This window comes from Anolis carolinensis, unplaced genomic scaffold (genome assembly GCF_035594765.1).
Source record: "Anolis carolinensis isolate JA03-04 unplaced genomic scaffold, rAnoCar3.1.pri scaffold_7, whole genome shotgun sequence".
NCBI classification, from domain to species: Eukaryota; Metazoa; Chordata; class Lepidosauria; order Squamata; family Dactyloidae; genus Anolis; species Anolis carolinensis.
The window spans coordinates 18,284,424-18,301,074 of NW_026943818.1; the positions used below are offsets into that span (position 1 = coordinate 18,284,424).

The window sequence follows — 16,651 nt, forward strand, 5'->3', positions numbered from 1 at the left end:
CAAACATGGCCGGAGGCGAGCTCCTACTGCGCAGGCGCATGGAATTTACCTTCTAAACATGGCGGGAGGAGCAAAATACAGGACACGAACTCCTACTGCGCAGGCGTACGCCATTGACCTTCTAAACATGGCGGAAGGAGCAAAATACAGGACGCGAGCTCCTACTGCGCAGGCGCACGGCTTCCACTTTCCAAGTATGGCAGGAGGCGGGAGGGGCATGGCTGCGCAGGCGCCCTTGCCCTCCCCTCTCTCTCTCTCCCTCCGTGCGCCTGCGCAGAGCCTCCAGCGCGCCTGCGCGCCAGCGGCTGCCCGAGTGCAGTGAAATTCCGTGAGGTTGGGGAGGAGAGACGGGTGCCGAGAGGGGCCATTCTTCCTTTCTCTCCCTCAGAGGCGCCTCAGGAGCGGCCTGCTCGGGCGGGGCTCGCGGTGGCGGCGGCGGCGCGGCTGCCTCTGAGGGGAACCCGGGAGGAGGGGCGGGAGGACGGGGAGCGGCGCCCCAGGCCCCTCGCCCGGCGGGGACGATGACGGAGCTCCAGTCCGCGCTGCTCCTGCGGAGGCAGCTGGCAGGTAAGGCCGGCGGGCGAGCAAGGCCTCAGGGGACCGGAAGTGGTCCTCAGAGGCCTACTCTCTCCATAGGATGTATTGTGGGAGTCTAGGCCAAGCCTGGGCCAACTTCGGCCCTCCGGGTGTTTTGGACTTCAACTCCCACCATTCCTAACAGCCCTCAGGCCCTTTCCTTTTCCCCCTCGGCCGCTTAAGCGGCCGAGGGGGAAAAGGAAGGGGCCTGAGGGCTGTTAGGAATGGTGGGAGTTGAAGTCCAAAACAATTGCAGGTCCGAAATTGGCCCAAACCTGGTCTATTCTCACCATATAAACCCCTCTGGGCCCTTCCTCCAGGCGTTTTGGACTCCCAACACCCACAATTCCTGACAGCCGGTATGGGATTTGAAGTCCAAAACACCTGGAAGAGGGTCAAAGTTTGCCCAGACCAGGTAAAGGTTTTCCCGCTGACGTTAAGTCAAGTTGTGTCCGACTCTAGTGGTGCTCATCTCCATTTCTAAGCCAAAGAGCCGGCGTTGTCCGTAGACACCTCCTAGGAGTGCCGTTGCTTTTCTCCCGGAGCGGTACCTATTGATCTACTCACATTTGCACGTTTTCGAACTGCTAGGTTGGAAGAAGCTGGGAGCTCGCCCCGCTCCCCGGATTCGAATCACCAAGTTCAGCAGCTCAGCCTTTTAATCCGTTGACTGACTGGGTTGTTGTGTGTTTCCAGGCTGCGTGGCCATGTTCCAGAAGTATTCTCTCCTGATGTTTCGCCCACATCCATGGCACTGTGTGAGTACACCAGTGGTTTCCAACCTTTGAGCCTCCAGGTGTTTTGGACTTCAGTTCCCACAGTTAGTAACAGCTGGTAAGCTGGCAGGGATCTCTGGGAGTTGAAGTCCAGAACACTTGGAGGCCTAAAGGTTGGGAACCACTGGTCTGCACTGACCATGTAATGGGTTACGTGAGTCTAAATTGACCATATAATGTCTTGTGTGAGTCTGCTCTCACCATATAACGCATTGTGTGAGCCTCTTCTCACCACATAATACATTGTGTTAGTATATTCTCAACACATAATGCATTGTGTAAGTCTGTTCTCACCATGTAATGTCTTGTGTGAGTCTGCTCTCACCATATAATGCATTGTGTGATTATATTCTCACCATATAATGCATTGTGTGATTATATTCTCACCATATAATGCATTGTGTGAGTATATTCTCACCATATAATGTATTGTGTGAGTATATTCTCACCATATAATGTATTGTGTGAGTATATTCTCACCATATAATGCCTTGTGTGAGTCTGCTCTCACCATATAATGCATTGTGTGAGTATATTCTCACCATATAATGCATTGTGTAAGTGCTCTCACCATATAATGCATTGTGTGAGTATATTCTCACCATATAATGCATTGTGTAAGTCTGCTCTCACCATATAATGCATTGTGTGAGTATATTCTCACCATATAATGCATTGTGTAAGTGCTCTCACCATATAATGCATTGTGTGAGTATATTCTCACCATATAATGCATTGTGTAAGTCTGCTCTCACCATATAATGCATTGTGTGCGTATATTCTCACCATATAATGCATTGTGTGGGTATATTCTCACCATATAATGCATTGTGTGGGTATATTCTCACCATATAATGCATTGTGTAAGTCTATTCTCACCATATAATGTATTACATGAGTCTACACTGACCATACAATGCATTCTGTGAGTCAACTGACTGTTCAAAGGAATGGGGAGAGGAGGGAAGCTGTGGAGGCAAATCAGGAAGCCTCCAGCCTATCTAGTAATATCCCTTCCACCCCAAACCTCACTAAGACCAGGTTACAGTCTCCTACCAATCCCCTGTCCCAATGTTCATATCTATTTTTCCTTTCTCCCAGGAAAGATCCCACCCTGCTCTGGTCCTTTCTTATCAAAATTACAATGGCAGCTCCCTTTAGTGGTCCAGGGGAGCATATTTTCTTCCCTCCTCCAGGCAGTTAGGCTAAGAATGTTTGTAATGCTATTGTATATTTCCCATTCATCCCTCCTCTTCTCTTCCTTCATTCTAACACAAAGCTGTGGAGATGTTGCGACTCGATGACAGGCTGTCCTGAGTTACAAACATCGACTTATAAATGACAGTCAAGAACGGGGCTGAGACAACAGGAAGTGTGAAAAATCTTTCCCTCGGAAGGAAGAAAATCCACTCCCGGAAGAGTTATTATCAGGGGAAAGGGGTCTCCAGTGAAGCTTTATCCCCAATCCTTGTTTCTACAACAAGCCACATTTTGCAAAATGCAGTTCTCATAGGGACAGAAAGGGAGGTGGAATCTTCCAAACAGGGAAGCCGACAGGAAACCCGACAGGACTGTTCACCTTCTCTATGTCATCCAAAGCTAATCTATATATAAAAAAATGTTCTGTCCGTTTTTAGGACAGAAGAAACAACAAAACCAGGCTGCTTCCTAACTGCAGGGATCCTCCATTGACCACCTTGAATAGCATTGAAAAGCCTTGCAGCTTCCTAACCAGAAGGATCCTCTCTTGGCCACTTTGAATAGCACTGAACAGTCTTGCAGCTTCAAAGCCTGGCAGCTTCCTAACCACAGGGATCCTAACCACCAAACCACGCCACAACAACGTGTGGCTGGGCACAGCTAGTCTATATACAGTAGAGTCTCACTTATCCAACCTTCACTTATCCAATGTTCTAACGCACTCTACCTTTTAGTAGTCAGTGTTTTTGTAGTAAATGTTGCGATATTTTGGTCCGAAATTAATAAATACAGTAATTACTACATAACATTACTGTCTGTTGAACTGCTTTTTCTGTCGATTTGTTGTAAAACATGATGTTTTGGTTCTTAATTTGTAAAATTATAACGTAATTTTATGTTTAAAAGGCTTTTCCTTAATCCCTTCTTATTACAGTAGAGTTTCGCCTATCCGACATAAACAAGCTGGCAGAACGTTGGATAAGCGATAATGTTGGATAATAAGAAGGGATTAAGGAAAAGCCCATTAAACGTCAAAGTACGTTATGGTTTTACAAACTAAGCACCAAAACATCATGTTCTACAACAAACCGACAGAAAGAGCAATTCAATACATAGTAACGTTATGTAGTAATTTATTTATTATTTATTTATTAGCAACATTTATATCCTGCCCTTCTCACCCCGAAGGGGACTCAGGGAGGTTTACAAGTTACATATACATACAATCTATATATATAAAAGAGTGATGGAATCCCGGCAACCAACAAAACAACAAAACTAAAGGCCCCCCAACCTCGAAAATTGGCAGTACAACCCCTCATCCACGCCTCTAGGTTGATACAAGAAAAAGAAAACAAAAATAAAGTCCTAATTAGAGGGAGAGGAATAATTGTTTTTTATCCAGTTGCTGCCAGTTAGAAGTCTAAGCTCTGCCCACTTGGTCTCCTAGCAACCCACTCAGCCCAGAGGACAGGCAGAGTTAGGCCTCACTTAGGCCTCTTCCACATTGCCTATAAAATACAGATTATCAGATTTCAACTGGATTATCTTGACTCCACACTGCCATATAATCCACTTCAGTGTGCATTTTATACAGCTGTGTAGAAGAGGCCTCATATAATCCAGATGAATCTGAAGAAGAAATCATGAGATTATAAATACACAGTAGAGTCTCACTTATCCAACATAAACAGGCTGGCAGAACGTTGGATAAGTGAATACGTTGGATAATAAGAAGGGATTCAGGAAACCCGATTAAATATCAAATTAGGTAATCATTATACAAATTAAGCACCAAAACATCATGTTATACAACAAATTTGACAGAAAAAGTAGTTCCATGTGCAGTAATGCTATGTAGTAATTACTGTATTTATAAATTTAGCACCAAAATCACAATATATTGAAAACACTGACTACAAAAATGGCTTGGATAATCCAGAAGCTTGGATAAGAGAGGCTTGGATAAGTGAGACTCTACTGTACTTTATTTCCCATACCACCATACTTCGCCACAGCAACGTGTGGCCGGGCACAGCTAGTATATTATATTATTAGTATAGCACAATAATTACTATATATACGAATTTAGCACCAAAACACAGCAATGTATTGAAAACATTGACTGCAAAAACATGGACTACTAAAAAGCAGAATAATAATACTAAGTTTATTTGTATTCCGCCACAATCTCCCCCGGAGGGGACTCGGGGCGGCTCACAGAAATATCAAATACAAAACAATCACAATATACAATACATCAATAAACAATAACATGCACCAATAGTAATATTTGCTCATTAACCAAAAAGAATAAAAACACACTTATTAAAAACATAAAATTTAAAAACAGGTTGTAATAGTAGATTAGCAAAGTGCACATTATAAGTTGTAAACTTATAATGCGTTGGTAATACAGAACGTTGGATGAGTGAAGGTTGGATAACCGAGACTCTACTGTATTATTATATTACCATAAGGGGCTGAGGTTGAAGACATCCTCGATTTCTTCAGCCCATGGTTGTGGAATTGCACTATGTCACACTATGATTTTCCTTCCTAGGTTATCAATGTCATTTCCTACTTGGTTATATCCTAAAAACATGGATAAAGTTTATTAAACTGGCCAAACTTTTGCTGGAGGGACATCCTGCTATAGCCCTTTTTGCTCTAGTTTTTCAATGAGTCTCAACCAATTCAGCCACAACAACAAGTTTCTGGAGTAGGAAACAGGAAATAACACTTTTGTACTTTATTTTTAAAATTCAAATTTTGTTGCATAGTGTTGGTGGACAGTTGCAATGAGGCACAAGTAGCATTTAACCTGTAATTGGGGTTGGGCCAGGGATGTTTGGAGTACAAAACTGGGATTAGCGATGATGTTGTGATAAACCTCAGAGGACCCGAACAGCTGAGAGTATAGGAAGACAGGCTACGGTGTAATTACCAATTTGCAGCGAAGGGAATGACTCAGGAGACACAACAGAGGAGAGAGATACAGGTGTGTGTATGTGTGGAGATATATATACACACACACACACACACATATATATATATATATACACACACCGTATATACCCGAGTATAAGCCGACCCGAATATAAACCGAGGCACCTAATTTTACCACAAAAAAACCAGGAAAACATTGACTCAAGTATAAGCCGAGAGCGGTAAATTTCAGAAATAAAAATAGATATCAATAAAATTACATTAATCAAGGCATTGGTAGGTTACATGTTTTTGAATATTTACATAAAATGCTAATTTAAGATAAGACTGTCCAACTCTGATTAAATCATGATTCTCATCTTCTTCAATGTAAATGCCCTTATGTATCCTTTTAATAATAATAGAGTAAAATAATAAATGTAATAAAAATAATAATATCCGAGTGAAATAATAAATGTATTATTAATAATAATAATAATAGAGAAAAATAATAAATATACCATATATACTCGAGTATAAGCCGACCAGGACCCTCACTCGAGTAGAAGCCGAGGGGGGCTTTTTCAGTCCAAAAAAGGGCTGAAAAACTTGGCTTATACTCAAGTATATACAGTGGTGTGTGTGTGTGTGTGTATGTATGTGTGTATGTGTATATATATATATATATATATATATATATATATATATAGGCTGTTGATGAATATGAAACATGCCATTGTTCTAAGAAATGAGCCCTGCTGTTGCCTGTAAAATGTTCAGAATTAAACTGGGGTTATGCTTTCAGCAATGAGAGTGAAATTGATAAATGTGGGCTTGTGTTAAACATCCCTGGTGCTTGACTTCATCTAGTGATAAAGTAAAATAGTTGTGCATTTAACTATGCAGGTTTAGTATCTGTTTAGAGAAGGCTTGAGTTACCCCCCCCCCCCCCCAAATATCTCATCCAGTTTGTAGAATAAGATTATACATTGCCTGCTTTGAACAAAGCAGAGTCGGGATGACATCTGTGGATTATGATATCGGGGTGGGGCTGCCGGGGGATTAATTAGTATTGTCTCAAATCCATAATAGGGCGCCATTGCAGTCCTCCGCTTTTTTCTTTCTTTTCTTTTTCTTTTTTTTTTTTTTTGCTGTGAGTGTTGCTGGGGCTGTTGTTATTATTACTATGATTTTTATTTCCAGAGATTTTATTTTCTTGCGTTGCATTTGTACGCCACCTTTTTTCACAGCGGAACCCAAGAAGGCAGTGGTATTGTTGTGTTGGCTGATGTACATGGCGCATGGATATAATAATATTAATATTAATTATTATTATTATTATTATCCCACCTCCATCTCCTTAAAGGGACTCGGGCCGGCTTACATGGGGCCAAGCCCAGTCAATTACAACAGACCGAAATAAAATCCATACATTATATTTATTATTTATTTATTATTTACTTACTACATTTATATCCCGCTCTTCTCACCCCGAAGGGGACTCAGAGCGGCTTTCAAATAAAATGTACATACATATTATTAGCATAGAACAATATAAGCAATAAATTACTATATACACATTATCAGCAGATAAAATATGTCAAGATAAAACACAATTACACAGTAATATAATAAAATACTAAAACATAGTAAAAGAAATTTAAAACCAAACAAGAATTAGCAAGAACAAACTGGGTCAAAGTGTGAGGAGTGTATGTTGTTTGGATATGAACAAACAATATGGATATGAATATATATTGTTTGGATATGAACAAACAATATGGATATGAATATATATTGTTTGGATATGAACAAACATGAACAGTTGTTTGCATGCTGAACATTTTCGGGTCTCCATTCAAGGTCTGAACATTTACGGCCGCCATGCAACCCCAATGAAGGACCTTGGCTATACGTTTTATTATTATTTTTATTCATAGCAAATAAATTATACAAATCACACACAACTAACTTTAACAACATGTACAATAAACCAGTTAAACAATCATACATTTAACCAATATATTTATATAATATTAATTAATATATATCTGTATTATATAAATAAATACACACACACAAATATTCATATATTTATATACATTTAATCTCTACCTGCACCCACCACCCATGGGATTTTTATTCGTCCTTAATTTTCATGAGTTGTACATTGACCTCTTAAAATGCTATTATATGTTGTCTTTCCTGGGAGAAGCGATGAATAGATTTGAACACTGGGACAGGTTGTAACCTGGTCTTCATGAGGTTTGGGGTGGAAGGGATATTATTGGAAAGGCTGGACGTGGTCTTAAGCAGCCATTGCAGCTCCATGCGCTTGTGGCTGCCAGGCTGAAAGAGACCCGATCTGGCAGCGGCTGTTGAGGACAGCATGTGTCCCTGCATTCATGTTTCCCGTGGCCTCTGGCCTCTTTGGCTCCTCCTGCGGGAGTGAGGTCAGCCCCTTGAAAAAGACTGGCAGGCAGACCCCAAGGAGCCAACGAGAGGCTCTGCAGGTGTGTTCGTGAGTTAAAATTGTATATTAGTCGGAACAGGTACGTTTTAAAAATGTAACACCAGCCACATATTTATTAGTGGTGAGCATTCGTATAGAATTGCTGTTCGTTAGGTGTAGTTTCATTTGTGTCGTTGTCTCATTTTCGTATTTGAAAATGGGCCGCCTGTACGACACGAATTTTCATCTGGCTTACAAAAAACCCGAAAATTTTCGGACCATTGGTTGCAATGGGAGGGCTTCCTAGACTCACCCCCACTACTCGTTTTTTTTGGGCTGCAATTTGACCCCTTTTAACCCACCAACTTCTAAAACGTTTGGATCTTCCCCAGAGTGGTGTTGTTGTTGTTATTATTATTATTATTATTATTATTATTATTATTATCAAGACCCATTGATAACCTTGGATGTAATTGGGGGGCACTGCTCTCCCAGACTCAGCTTAGGGAACCAGAGTAACTGCGGCTCTTGATATTAATATAAATATTATTAAGACCCATTGGTACACATTGGATGTAACTGAGAGGCACTGCTCTCCCAGACTCAGCTTAGGGAACCAGAGTAACTGTGGCTCTTAATATTAATGTAAATATTATTAAGACCCATTGGTACACATTGGATGTAAGTGGGAGGCACTACTCTCCCAGACTCAGCTTAGGGAACCAGAGTAACTGCGGCTCTTAATATTAATATAAATATTATTAAGACCCATTGGTACACATTGGATGTAACTGGGAGGCACTGCTCTCCCAGACTCAGCTTAGGGAACCAGAGTAACTGCGGTTCTTAATATTAATATAAATATTATTAAGACCCATTGGTACACATTGGATGTATCATGATATATTGAAAACATTGACTACAAAAATGTGTTGTATAATCCAGAACATTGGATAAGTGAGTGTTGGATAAGTGAGACTCTACTATATATATATAATTATTATTATTACTGGGATCTGCATGCATAATTCACTGATACATTACACAGTCCTAGACACTTGGGAAGTGTCTGACGTTTGACTCAATTCAACAGCCAGCAGAGTGTCTGCTGTGGACTCATCTTGTTCTGTTTCTAATAATAATAATAATAATAATCTGCACGCATCATCCAAAAATACATCACACAGTCCTAGACACTTGGGAAGTGTTCGACTTGTGATTTTGTGATACAAAATCCAGCATATCTATCTTGTTTGTTGTGTCGTAATAAAATAATAATAATAATATATTGCTAATATAAATAATATGTAAGATTCCTCTCATTTCCTGTTGTCTCAGCCCCTATGTTGTTAGTGTTGGGAGTCATTTGTAAGTCGGATGTTTGTAACTTGGGGGGGCCTGTATTGCCGTTGCCCCTCCACATTTGCTGTTTTGATTCTGGCCACGGGTTCAATTCCAATATTTCCTCTAGAAATCACTCAGCCCTTCAGGGTGATGCCAGTCAACGTCCTTAAAGCAGAAAGCTCTGTTTGTTTTCTCTGGCATTTCCAAATCCTTAGCCATGAAGTCCCATTGAGGAGAGGAACTCCCCGAACAGTTCTCTAACTAGGCAGATGTTTAATTCTCTCTCTCTCTCTCTCTTTTTTTTTTTTTACAAACAGAACTCAACAAAAATCCGGTGGAAGGCTTTTCAGCAGGCTTAATCGATGACAATGATCTCTATCGGTGGGAAGTCCTCATTATTGGTCCTCCAGATACACTGTAGTAAGTAGCAGCATATGTATTATTTTTTAAAGTTTAAGTATTGTACTGATCAGTTAAACAATTCTTGGTTTAGTCTTTAATACTCGAATCCCAGAATGCAATATACCTGCTTTACGCATATTTAGCTTAATCATCAGAGTCCTTTGACTGAGATTCTTGTGAGCAATGCTCTCAACAACAACAACAACATTTTTATATGCTGCCTCCATCTCCCCGAAGGGACTCGGGGCAGCTAACATGGGGCCAAGCCCAGGTAATCACAATAAAACAAGATAAAATACATTCATCGCACAAAATACAATATATTGTATGTACTTATAATATTGATAATAATATTATAATGTAATACAATATTATACTAATTAATAATACAACATTATATTAATTATATATTATATATTAAATGTAATATTACTAATAATATTACCATAAAATTATATAGTACAATATAGTAATTTAATGCTTATATTGTGCTATGCTAATAATATATTGTATGTACATTTGATTTGTAAGCCGCTCTGAGTCCCCTTCGGGGTGAGAAGAGCGGGATATAAATGTAGCAAATAAATACATAAAATAAAATAAAACACAGTTATCCACAATGGCATAGTAAAATAATAAAATAATAAGATTGCACCATGTCACACTATGTTCCTGGATTATAAATGTCATTTCCCAATTGGTTCTATCATTAAAACATGGGGAAAGCGTATCGAACTGCAGAAACTTTGTTTTTCTGGAAGAGAACGACTACTTTCCAAGTAAGTTCCGCACAATTAAACAGGAAATAACACTTTCAAACTAGGATTTTTTAAAAAATCTGGTTATATAGTGTTGTATTGTGCTTGGACGAATTGATGAGTTCAAAGCGAATTGTCGAATCAAACCATGCGCTTCTAAAGGCCGGTTCGTAAGATGTCTCTTGGTTTTTCCAGTGAAGGTGGTGTTTTCAAGGCTCATCTGACGTTCCCAAAGGACTACCCACTCAGGCCGCCCAAAATGAAGTTTATCACGGAAATATGGCATCCAAATGGTAAGATACCGTCTGTCGAAACATCAGAGTTTGGGAGAGGAGTGTTGAGTCCCCTTTGGGGAGATAGAGGCGGGATATAAAAATAAAGCTATTATTATTATTATTATTGTGATCTCAATGGTTCTGGATCATGCAGAGGAAGGAATTGGCTAACTCTAAATGTCGCATTTACACAAATCTAAGGCACACTTTTTTTTTGGCTAAATGGACATGCCAATATTCCTCAGCTGTGGAATTCCCTCCCCAGGGATTATAGATCAGACCCTTCCCGTAAGAAAGTGAAAACGTGGCTTTCTGAGCTTTAGTGAGAGCTATGGCCTGTCTTTGTAAGTGGACACCCCAGCCACATACATACATACGTATTTTCACTTTTATTATACGTATAGATGTATATAGAACTGGCAAGGGCAAACTTTTTGACCAACATAAACTGAACAGTATTTCAGTGGAAGACCCCAAAGGCCATCAAGTCCAACCCCCTTCTGTCTGGCAGGAAGATAGAATTACAATCATATTATTATCCATTATTATATTAATTTTTATTATTGTTATTATTATTGGACTCATAGAGTTGGAAGAGACCCCAAGAGGCTATCCAGTCCATCCCCCTCCTGGTAGAAAATAGAATTAGTATTAAATTTATTATTATTAATAATAATATTATTATTATTGGGCTCATTGAGTTGGAAGAGACCCCAAGAGGCCATCCAGTCCAACCCCCTTCTGCTTGACAGGAAGATAGAATTCTTATTATATTATTCTGCATTGTTATCTATTATTATTAGAATTTGAGGACACTCCAAGAGGCCATCCAGTCCCAACTCCTTTCTGCCATACAGAAAAAGCACAATCAAAGCACCCCCAACAGATGGCCACCCAGTCTTAATAATAATAATAATAATAATAATAATAATAATAATAATAAGCACTGTTTCCTGAAGAGAGAAAAAGGTTCTGCATAGCTAACACGTTTTTCCTCACTTCTTCCTGGCAGTCGACAAAAACGGCGATGTCTGTATTTCCATCCTTCACGAGCCGGGCGAAGACAAGTACGGCTATGAGAAACCGGAGGAGCGCTGGCTTCCCATCCATACTGTGGAAACCATCATGATTAGTGTCATTTCTATGCTGGCGGATCCCAACGGCGACTCTCCCGCAAACGTTGATGCAGCGGTAGGGTTTGCATGTGCTTTGTAGGCGCATCTCTTTCATATTTCCCTTGGAAACAGATATAAATACAGGCAGTCCCCAAGTTGCGAACAAGAGAGGGGTTCTGTAGGTTTGTTCTTAAGTTGCATGTGTATGTAAGTCATATATACACACACATAGTTGTGCCCGGCCATGCGTTGCTGTGGCATCATCCTAAGTGGGTTTTTGTTTGTGGAGCCAAGTATGAATGTTGTAATTAGTCGCCTTGATTAGCACTGAAAGCTTCAAATCGTGGTTGTTTCCTCCCTGGGGGAATCCTTTGTTAGGAGGTGTTACCTGGCTCTGGTTGTTTCTTGTCTGGAATACCCTTATTTTCAGAATGTTCTTTATTTATTGTCTAGGTTGTAAAGTTTTTTAATTCTGGCTGCCAGGTTTTGTTCATTTTGATACGCAGTAACGTTATGTAGTAATTACTATAGTTACGAATTTAGTACCAAAACATCGCAATGTATTGAAAACATGTTTTCATGTTGCAAACATGTACTTATAATATTGATAATAATATTGTAATGTAATACAATATTATACTAATTAATAATCCAATATAATATTAATTATATATTATATATTAAATGTAATATTACTAATAATATTACCATAAAATTATATAGTACAATATAGTAATTTAATGCTTATATTGTGCTATGCTAATAATATATTGTATGTACATTTGATTTGTAAGCCGCTCTGAGTCCCCTTCGGGGTAAGAAGAGCGGGATATAAATGTAGTAAATAAATAAATAAAATTCACTACAAAAACACTGATTACTAAAAGGCAGACTGCGTTGGATAATAAAAACATTGGATAAGCGAGACTCTACTGCATTATTATTATCATATTGCATTACATCATATTATTGTCAATATTATATGACTAATTATATAATTAGTATAGCATAATATTAGTATTATATATTGTTATATTGACACAGGAGACATAGATCATTTGCCTCATAGAAGGTAAATAGAGAGATATAAGAAGAAAGAAGGTAGATAGACAGAAATAGATTGATAAAAACATAGATAGTAATAGGTAGGTAGGTAGCTTTTTCTCTACACAAGGAGACTCAAAGGAGACTATGTATCCATTATTATTATTATTATTATTATTATTATTATTATTATTTGATACACAACAAGATGAGTACACAGCAAACAAGATCACTCTGCTGGCTGTTGTATTGGCTCACACGTCCGACACTTCCCAAGAAGTCCCAGAGTAGATGATGATTATGATTATTATTATGATGTTTATTTATATTTTCTCAATCTGGATTAAACCTGCAGAAAGAATGGAGGGAAGACCGAAATGGAGAATTTAAAAGGAAAGTTGCCCGCTGCGTAAGAAAAAGCCAAGAGACTGCGTTCGAGTGACACTTAGTTCAGCAGCTAGTAGCTTCACTTATTTTCAGGGTAAGTCTGCTTTCATGCTGCGGAGTCGTGAAAAGCAAAGTGACATGGGAAATGCCGGCAGCGTAATTGGAGCAGTGCGATATGTGACTACGAATTAATGTGATTGACAAATGGAACGGCCCTGGATTATGTTTTCGATGGTGTGGTTTTAATTGATGTTTTAATAATTCGTGTTTTAATTGTTGTATAACTGCTGGTTTTAACTGTCTTTGTATTTTAATGTGTTTTAACTGATTTATTGTTTTGTGTTTCGGGCTTCTGACCCGTGTAGCCGCCCCAAGCCCCTGCCGGGAGATGGTGGCGGGGTAGAAAAATAAAGTATTATTATTATTTAATTGTAATTGTTTATTTGATATGTGTGTATGACATCAAATTGCTGCCTGTTGTAAGGCCACTTTGAGTGCCCTCTGGGATTGAGAAAGGTGGGATATAAATATGGCAAATAAATAAATAATGAGTTTTGTGCAATTAAAAAATAGACTTTTTCATATGACCCAGGCAATGCCGGGTACCCAAGCTAGAGATAGATAGTTAGGTAGATAGATATATAAACGTAATGTGCATTTTTCTCATGGTGTAAACAACAAAACCACTGAACCAAATCACACCAAATTTGGCCGCAAAAGACATAGTAATCCAATATATGTCTTTCAAACAAAAACCTAGAAAAATAAAGTCCAAATTACAGAGGATGAGGAAGAGCCGTTCTCTCCCTGGCTGTGTATATGTATATATATATATATACTAGCTGTGCCCGGCTACACGTTGCTGTGGCGAAGTATGGTGGTATGGGAAATAAAGTATTGAGGAATTGTTGGTAGTTAAGGTAAAGGGTAAAGGTTTTCCCCTGACATTAAGTCCAGTCGTGTCTGACTCTGGGAGTTGGTGCTTATCTCCATTTCTAAGCCGAAGAGCTGGTGTTGTCCGTAGACTCCTCCAAGGTCTGTATTTTATAGGCAGTGTGGGAGAGGCCTAAGTGAGGCCTAACTCTGCCTGTCCCCTGGGCTGAGTGGGTTGCTAGGAGACCAAGTGGGCAGAGCTTAGCCTTCTAACTGGCAGCAATTGGATAAAAACAGTTATTCCTCTCCCTCTAATTGGGACTTTATTTTTTCTTTTCTTTTGGTTTCTTTTTTTTGTTTTGCTGTGACCATTCCTGTACCATTCCTTGATAAAGACACAGGGTCTATTCCCATCCCAATTTGCACTTCCAAGAATTTGCAGCACTTTATCAGTCACCTCATGTTTACAATATTTATATGGTGCACCTTACCCAGTCTACTTTCACAACCTCTCCATTTTAATCCATGTTTTTATTAGCTCTTGTCATTTGTTTTTACTGGCTAATGTTTAAATTTTTATAATTGTGCATGTTTTATTTGTCTATTGTTGTGTTTTATATTGCTATTGTTTTTATTTGGGCTTGGCCCCATGTAAGCCGCCCTGAGTCCCCTTTGGGGAGATAGAGGCGGGGTATAAAAATAAAGTTGTTATTATTATTATTATTATGAACGTAGAAGTATGGATGAAGGGTTGTGCTGTCAATTTTTGAGGTTAGGGGTGCTTAGTTTTGTTGTTTTGTCCTAGGCCGAAATTTCATTACCCTTTTATATATATAGATATATATCCTTCAAGACTCCCACAGAGAGCCCAGTGGTCTTTTGCCTCTTAACGTGAAGATGGTGCAATGTTTGGTGCTTGTTTTGCCTGACGCTCTCTCTCCTCTGCTTGGCTTGCAGGTCTCCGATTGAGGAACATGGCACTGTTTCCCCCCCGCTGCACTCTTTCCCCCGTTTGCCGGACTCCTGTTCCGACCGCGTTGGCTTGGACACTGGCTTGAACTGGGGCCGCAATAATAAAACCACGCCAGTTATTCGTGCTGACAAAAAAGTGCCAACGAGGATTTTGCGCGTTTTTGGAAAACAGAACGGAACTGCTTTAAAACCCCTTTCGAGAAGAATTGTAAAAGACGTGTACATAGCACAACATGACCCGGATTGATAATATATATATAACTGTTCATGTACATCCACACAAAAACAAAACACACAGTGTACCAAATAATAATGCTGTCTTCTGGTAGCTAGAATCGTGTAAATTCTCGAGATTTTTTTAGCAGGTTGCCCCTTCTTCTCCCCTCCTTTTTCCTTCCCCAATCCACGTTTTTCTTTTCTAATGAATCTTTCTAAAGATTCCTTGTAAAGCATGTCAAACAAATTAGGATTTTAAACAAATTCCACGTTGACTTTTTCTCCTCCCCCTCCTTCTTTTGAGCCCTTTGGAACGTCCTTCGAATCCCGACTTTAATAAAAGTTTAATACCTTTGTAACTTCCTCACCCTCCTCACCTTTTTTCAGACTCATAATAAAACACTGAGATCTCTTACTTGATTCTACCGAGGACTGGAGCACCGGCACATGGAGGTGGTGCGCATTCCCCATTGTGTTTTGAACCAGCTTTGATGACTTTTCCCTCCGAAAAAGGGCTGAGATCCATTATTACTGCTTGGGAAGCGGTCGGCAGCAACCAGTTTAGCCCAATTGTAAGTTGAACTGCTTTCTTCCCGATTTTCATTTTTCATTTCTTGCCTGGTTTGAAGTTGGATTAAATAAAGGCATGCAGGACTGTAGGCTTTCCAATGAGTTTCTGGTTTTGCGATGAAATGCTCTTCTCTCTCCTTCCGCTTTCCTCTCTGTTTTTCCTCCCGCCTTTCGTACTTCCTTTCCTTCCTGCGGATTTTTCCCCCTCTTACTTAATGTATAAAGAGAAATTGCGATGTATATTTTTCATGTAACTTGATTTTGGAATTCTGTCACCTTCTGTAGTGAGTTCTTCCAAAATATAAAATTTTTTTCCAATAGCCTGCTGGTGTCACTTCGGCTGTCTCCGATGCACTTTCAAAAAAAGATCCTTGAAAGCAAAATGCTGGTGACCGGTTTTTGACGAGCAGTACATTCCCCATCACACGAATCAATCCTGACTACCGTGTTTCCCCGAAAATAAGACAGTGTCTTATATTAATTTTTACTCCCAAAGATGTGCTAGGTCTTATTTTCAGGGGATGTCTTATTTTTCCATGAAGAAGAATTCACATTTATTGTTGAACAAAAAATGAACATTTATTATATACTGTACAGTAGTTGTCATCACAAACCAGCATAACCAGACAAACTGTGAATCCTATCAAGAATTTCTTTTTACTACCATTATTTCCATGTACAACTGGTATGTACATGTACCAATCCTACATGCTCTGGTGTTCTGTTTGGCAGGCGCTGGGCATGCTTCCAAATAAAAACTTTG

The 16,651-nt window shown here is 39.4% G+C and overlaps 1 protein-coding gene across 2 annotated transcripts; it reads left to right on the forward strand.

The window, feature by feature from the left end:
* The first annotated feature begins 274 nt into the window (after positions 1 to 274).
* On the forward strand, positions 275 to 16,208 carry ube2g1 (ubiquitin conjugating enzyme E2 G1). Of its 2 annotated transcripts, none has more exons than XM_062960257.1 (6): positions 275 to 567; positions 9,594 to 9,696; positions 10,637 to 10,729; positions 11,724 to 11,902; positions 13,226 to 13,351; positions 15,088 to 16,208. In XM_062960257.1, the coding sequence occupies exons 2-5, from the start codon at positions 9,639 to 9,641 to the stop codon at positions 13,310 to 13,312; spliced, it is 417 nt and encodes a 138-aa protein (XP_062816327.1). In that variant the 5' UTR covers positions 275 to 567; positions 9,594 to 9,638; the 3' UTR covers positions 13,313 to 13,351; positions 15,088 to 16,208. The 2 variants fall into 2 exon arrangements, with proteins under 2 accessions (XP_062816327.1, XP_003226630.2); XM_003226582.4 differs by having other exon boundaries at positions 276 to 567; positions 10,632 to 10,729.
* The last annotated feature ends 443 nt before the right edge of the window (positions 16,209 to 16,651 follow it).

Bases quoted from the DNA above. Each gene is read 5' to 3' on its own strand.
- ube2g1 (XM_003226582.4), top strand. From the start codon at position 522: ATGACGGAGCTCCAGTCCGCGCTGCTCCTGCGGAGGCAGCTGGCAG. The intron at 568-9,593 runs GTAAGGCCGGCG...TTTTACAAACAG, and splicing joins CCTGCGGAGGCAGCTGGCAG to AACTCAACAAAAATCCGGTG. The intron at 10,730-11,723 runs GTAAGATACCGT...TCTTCCTGGCAG, and splicing joins GGAAATATGGCATCCAAATG to TCGACAAAAACGGCGATGTC.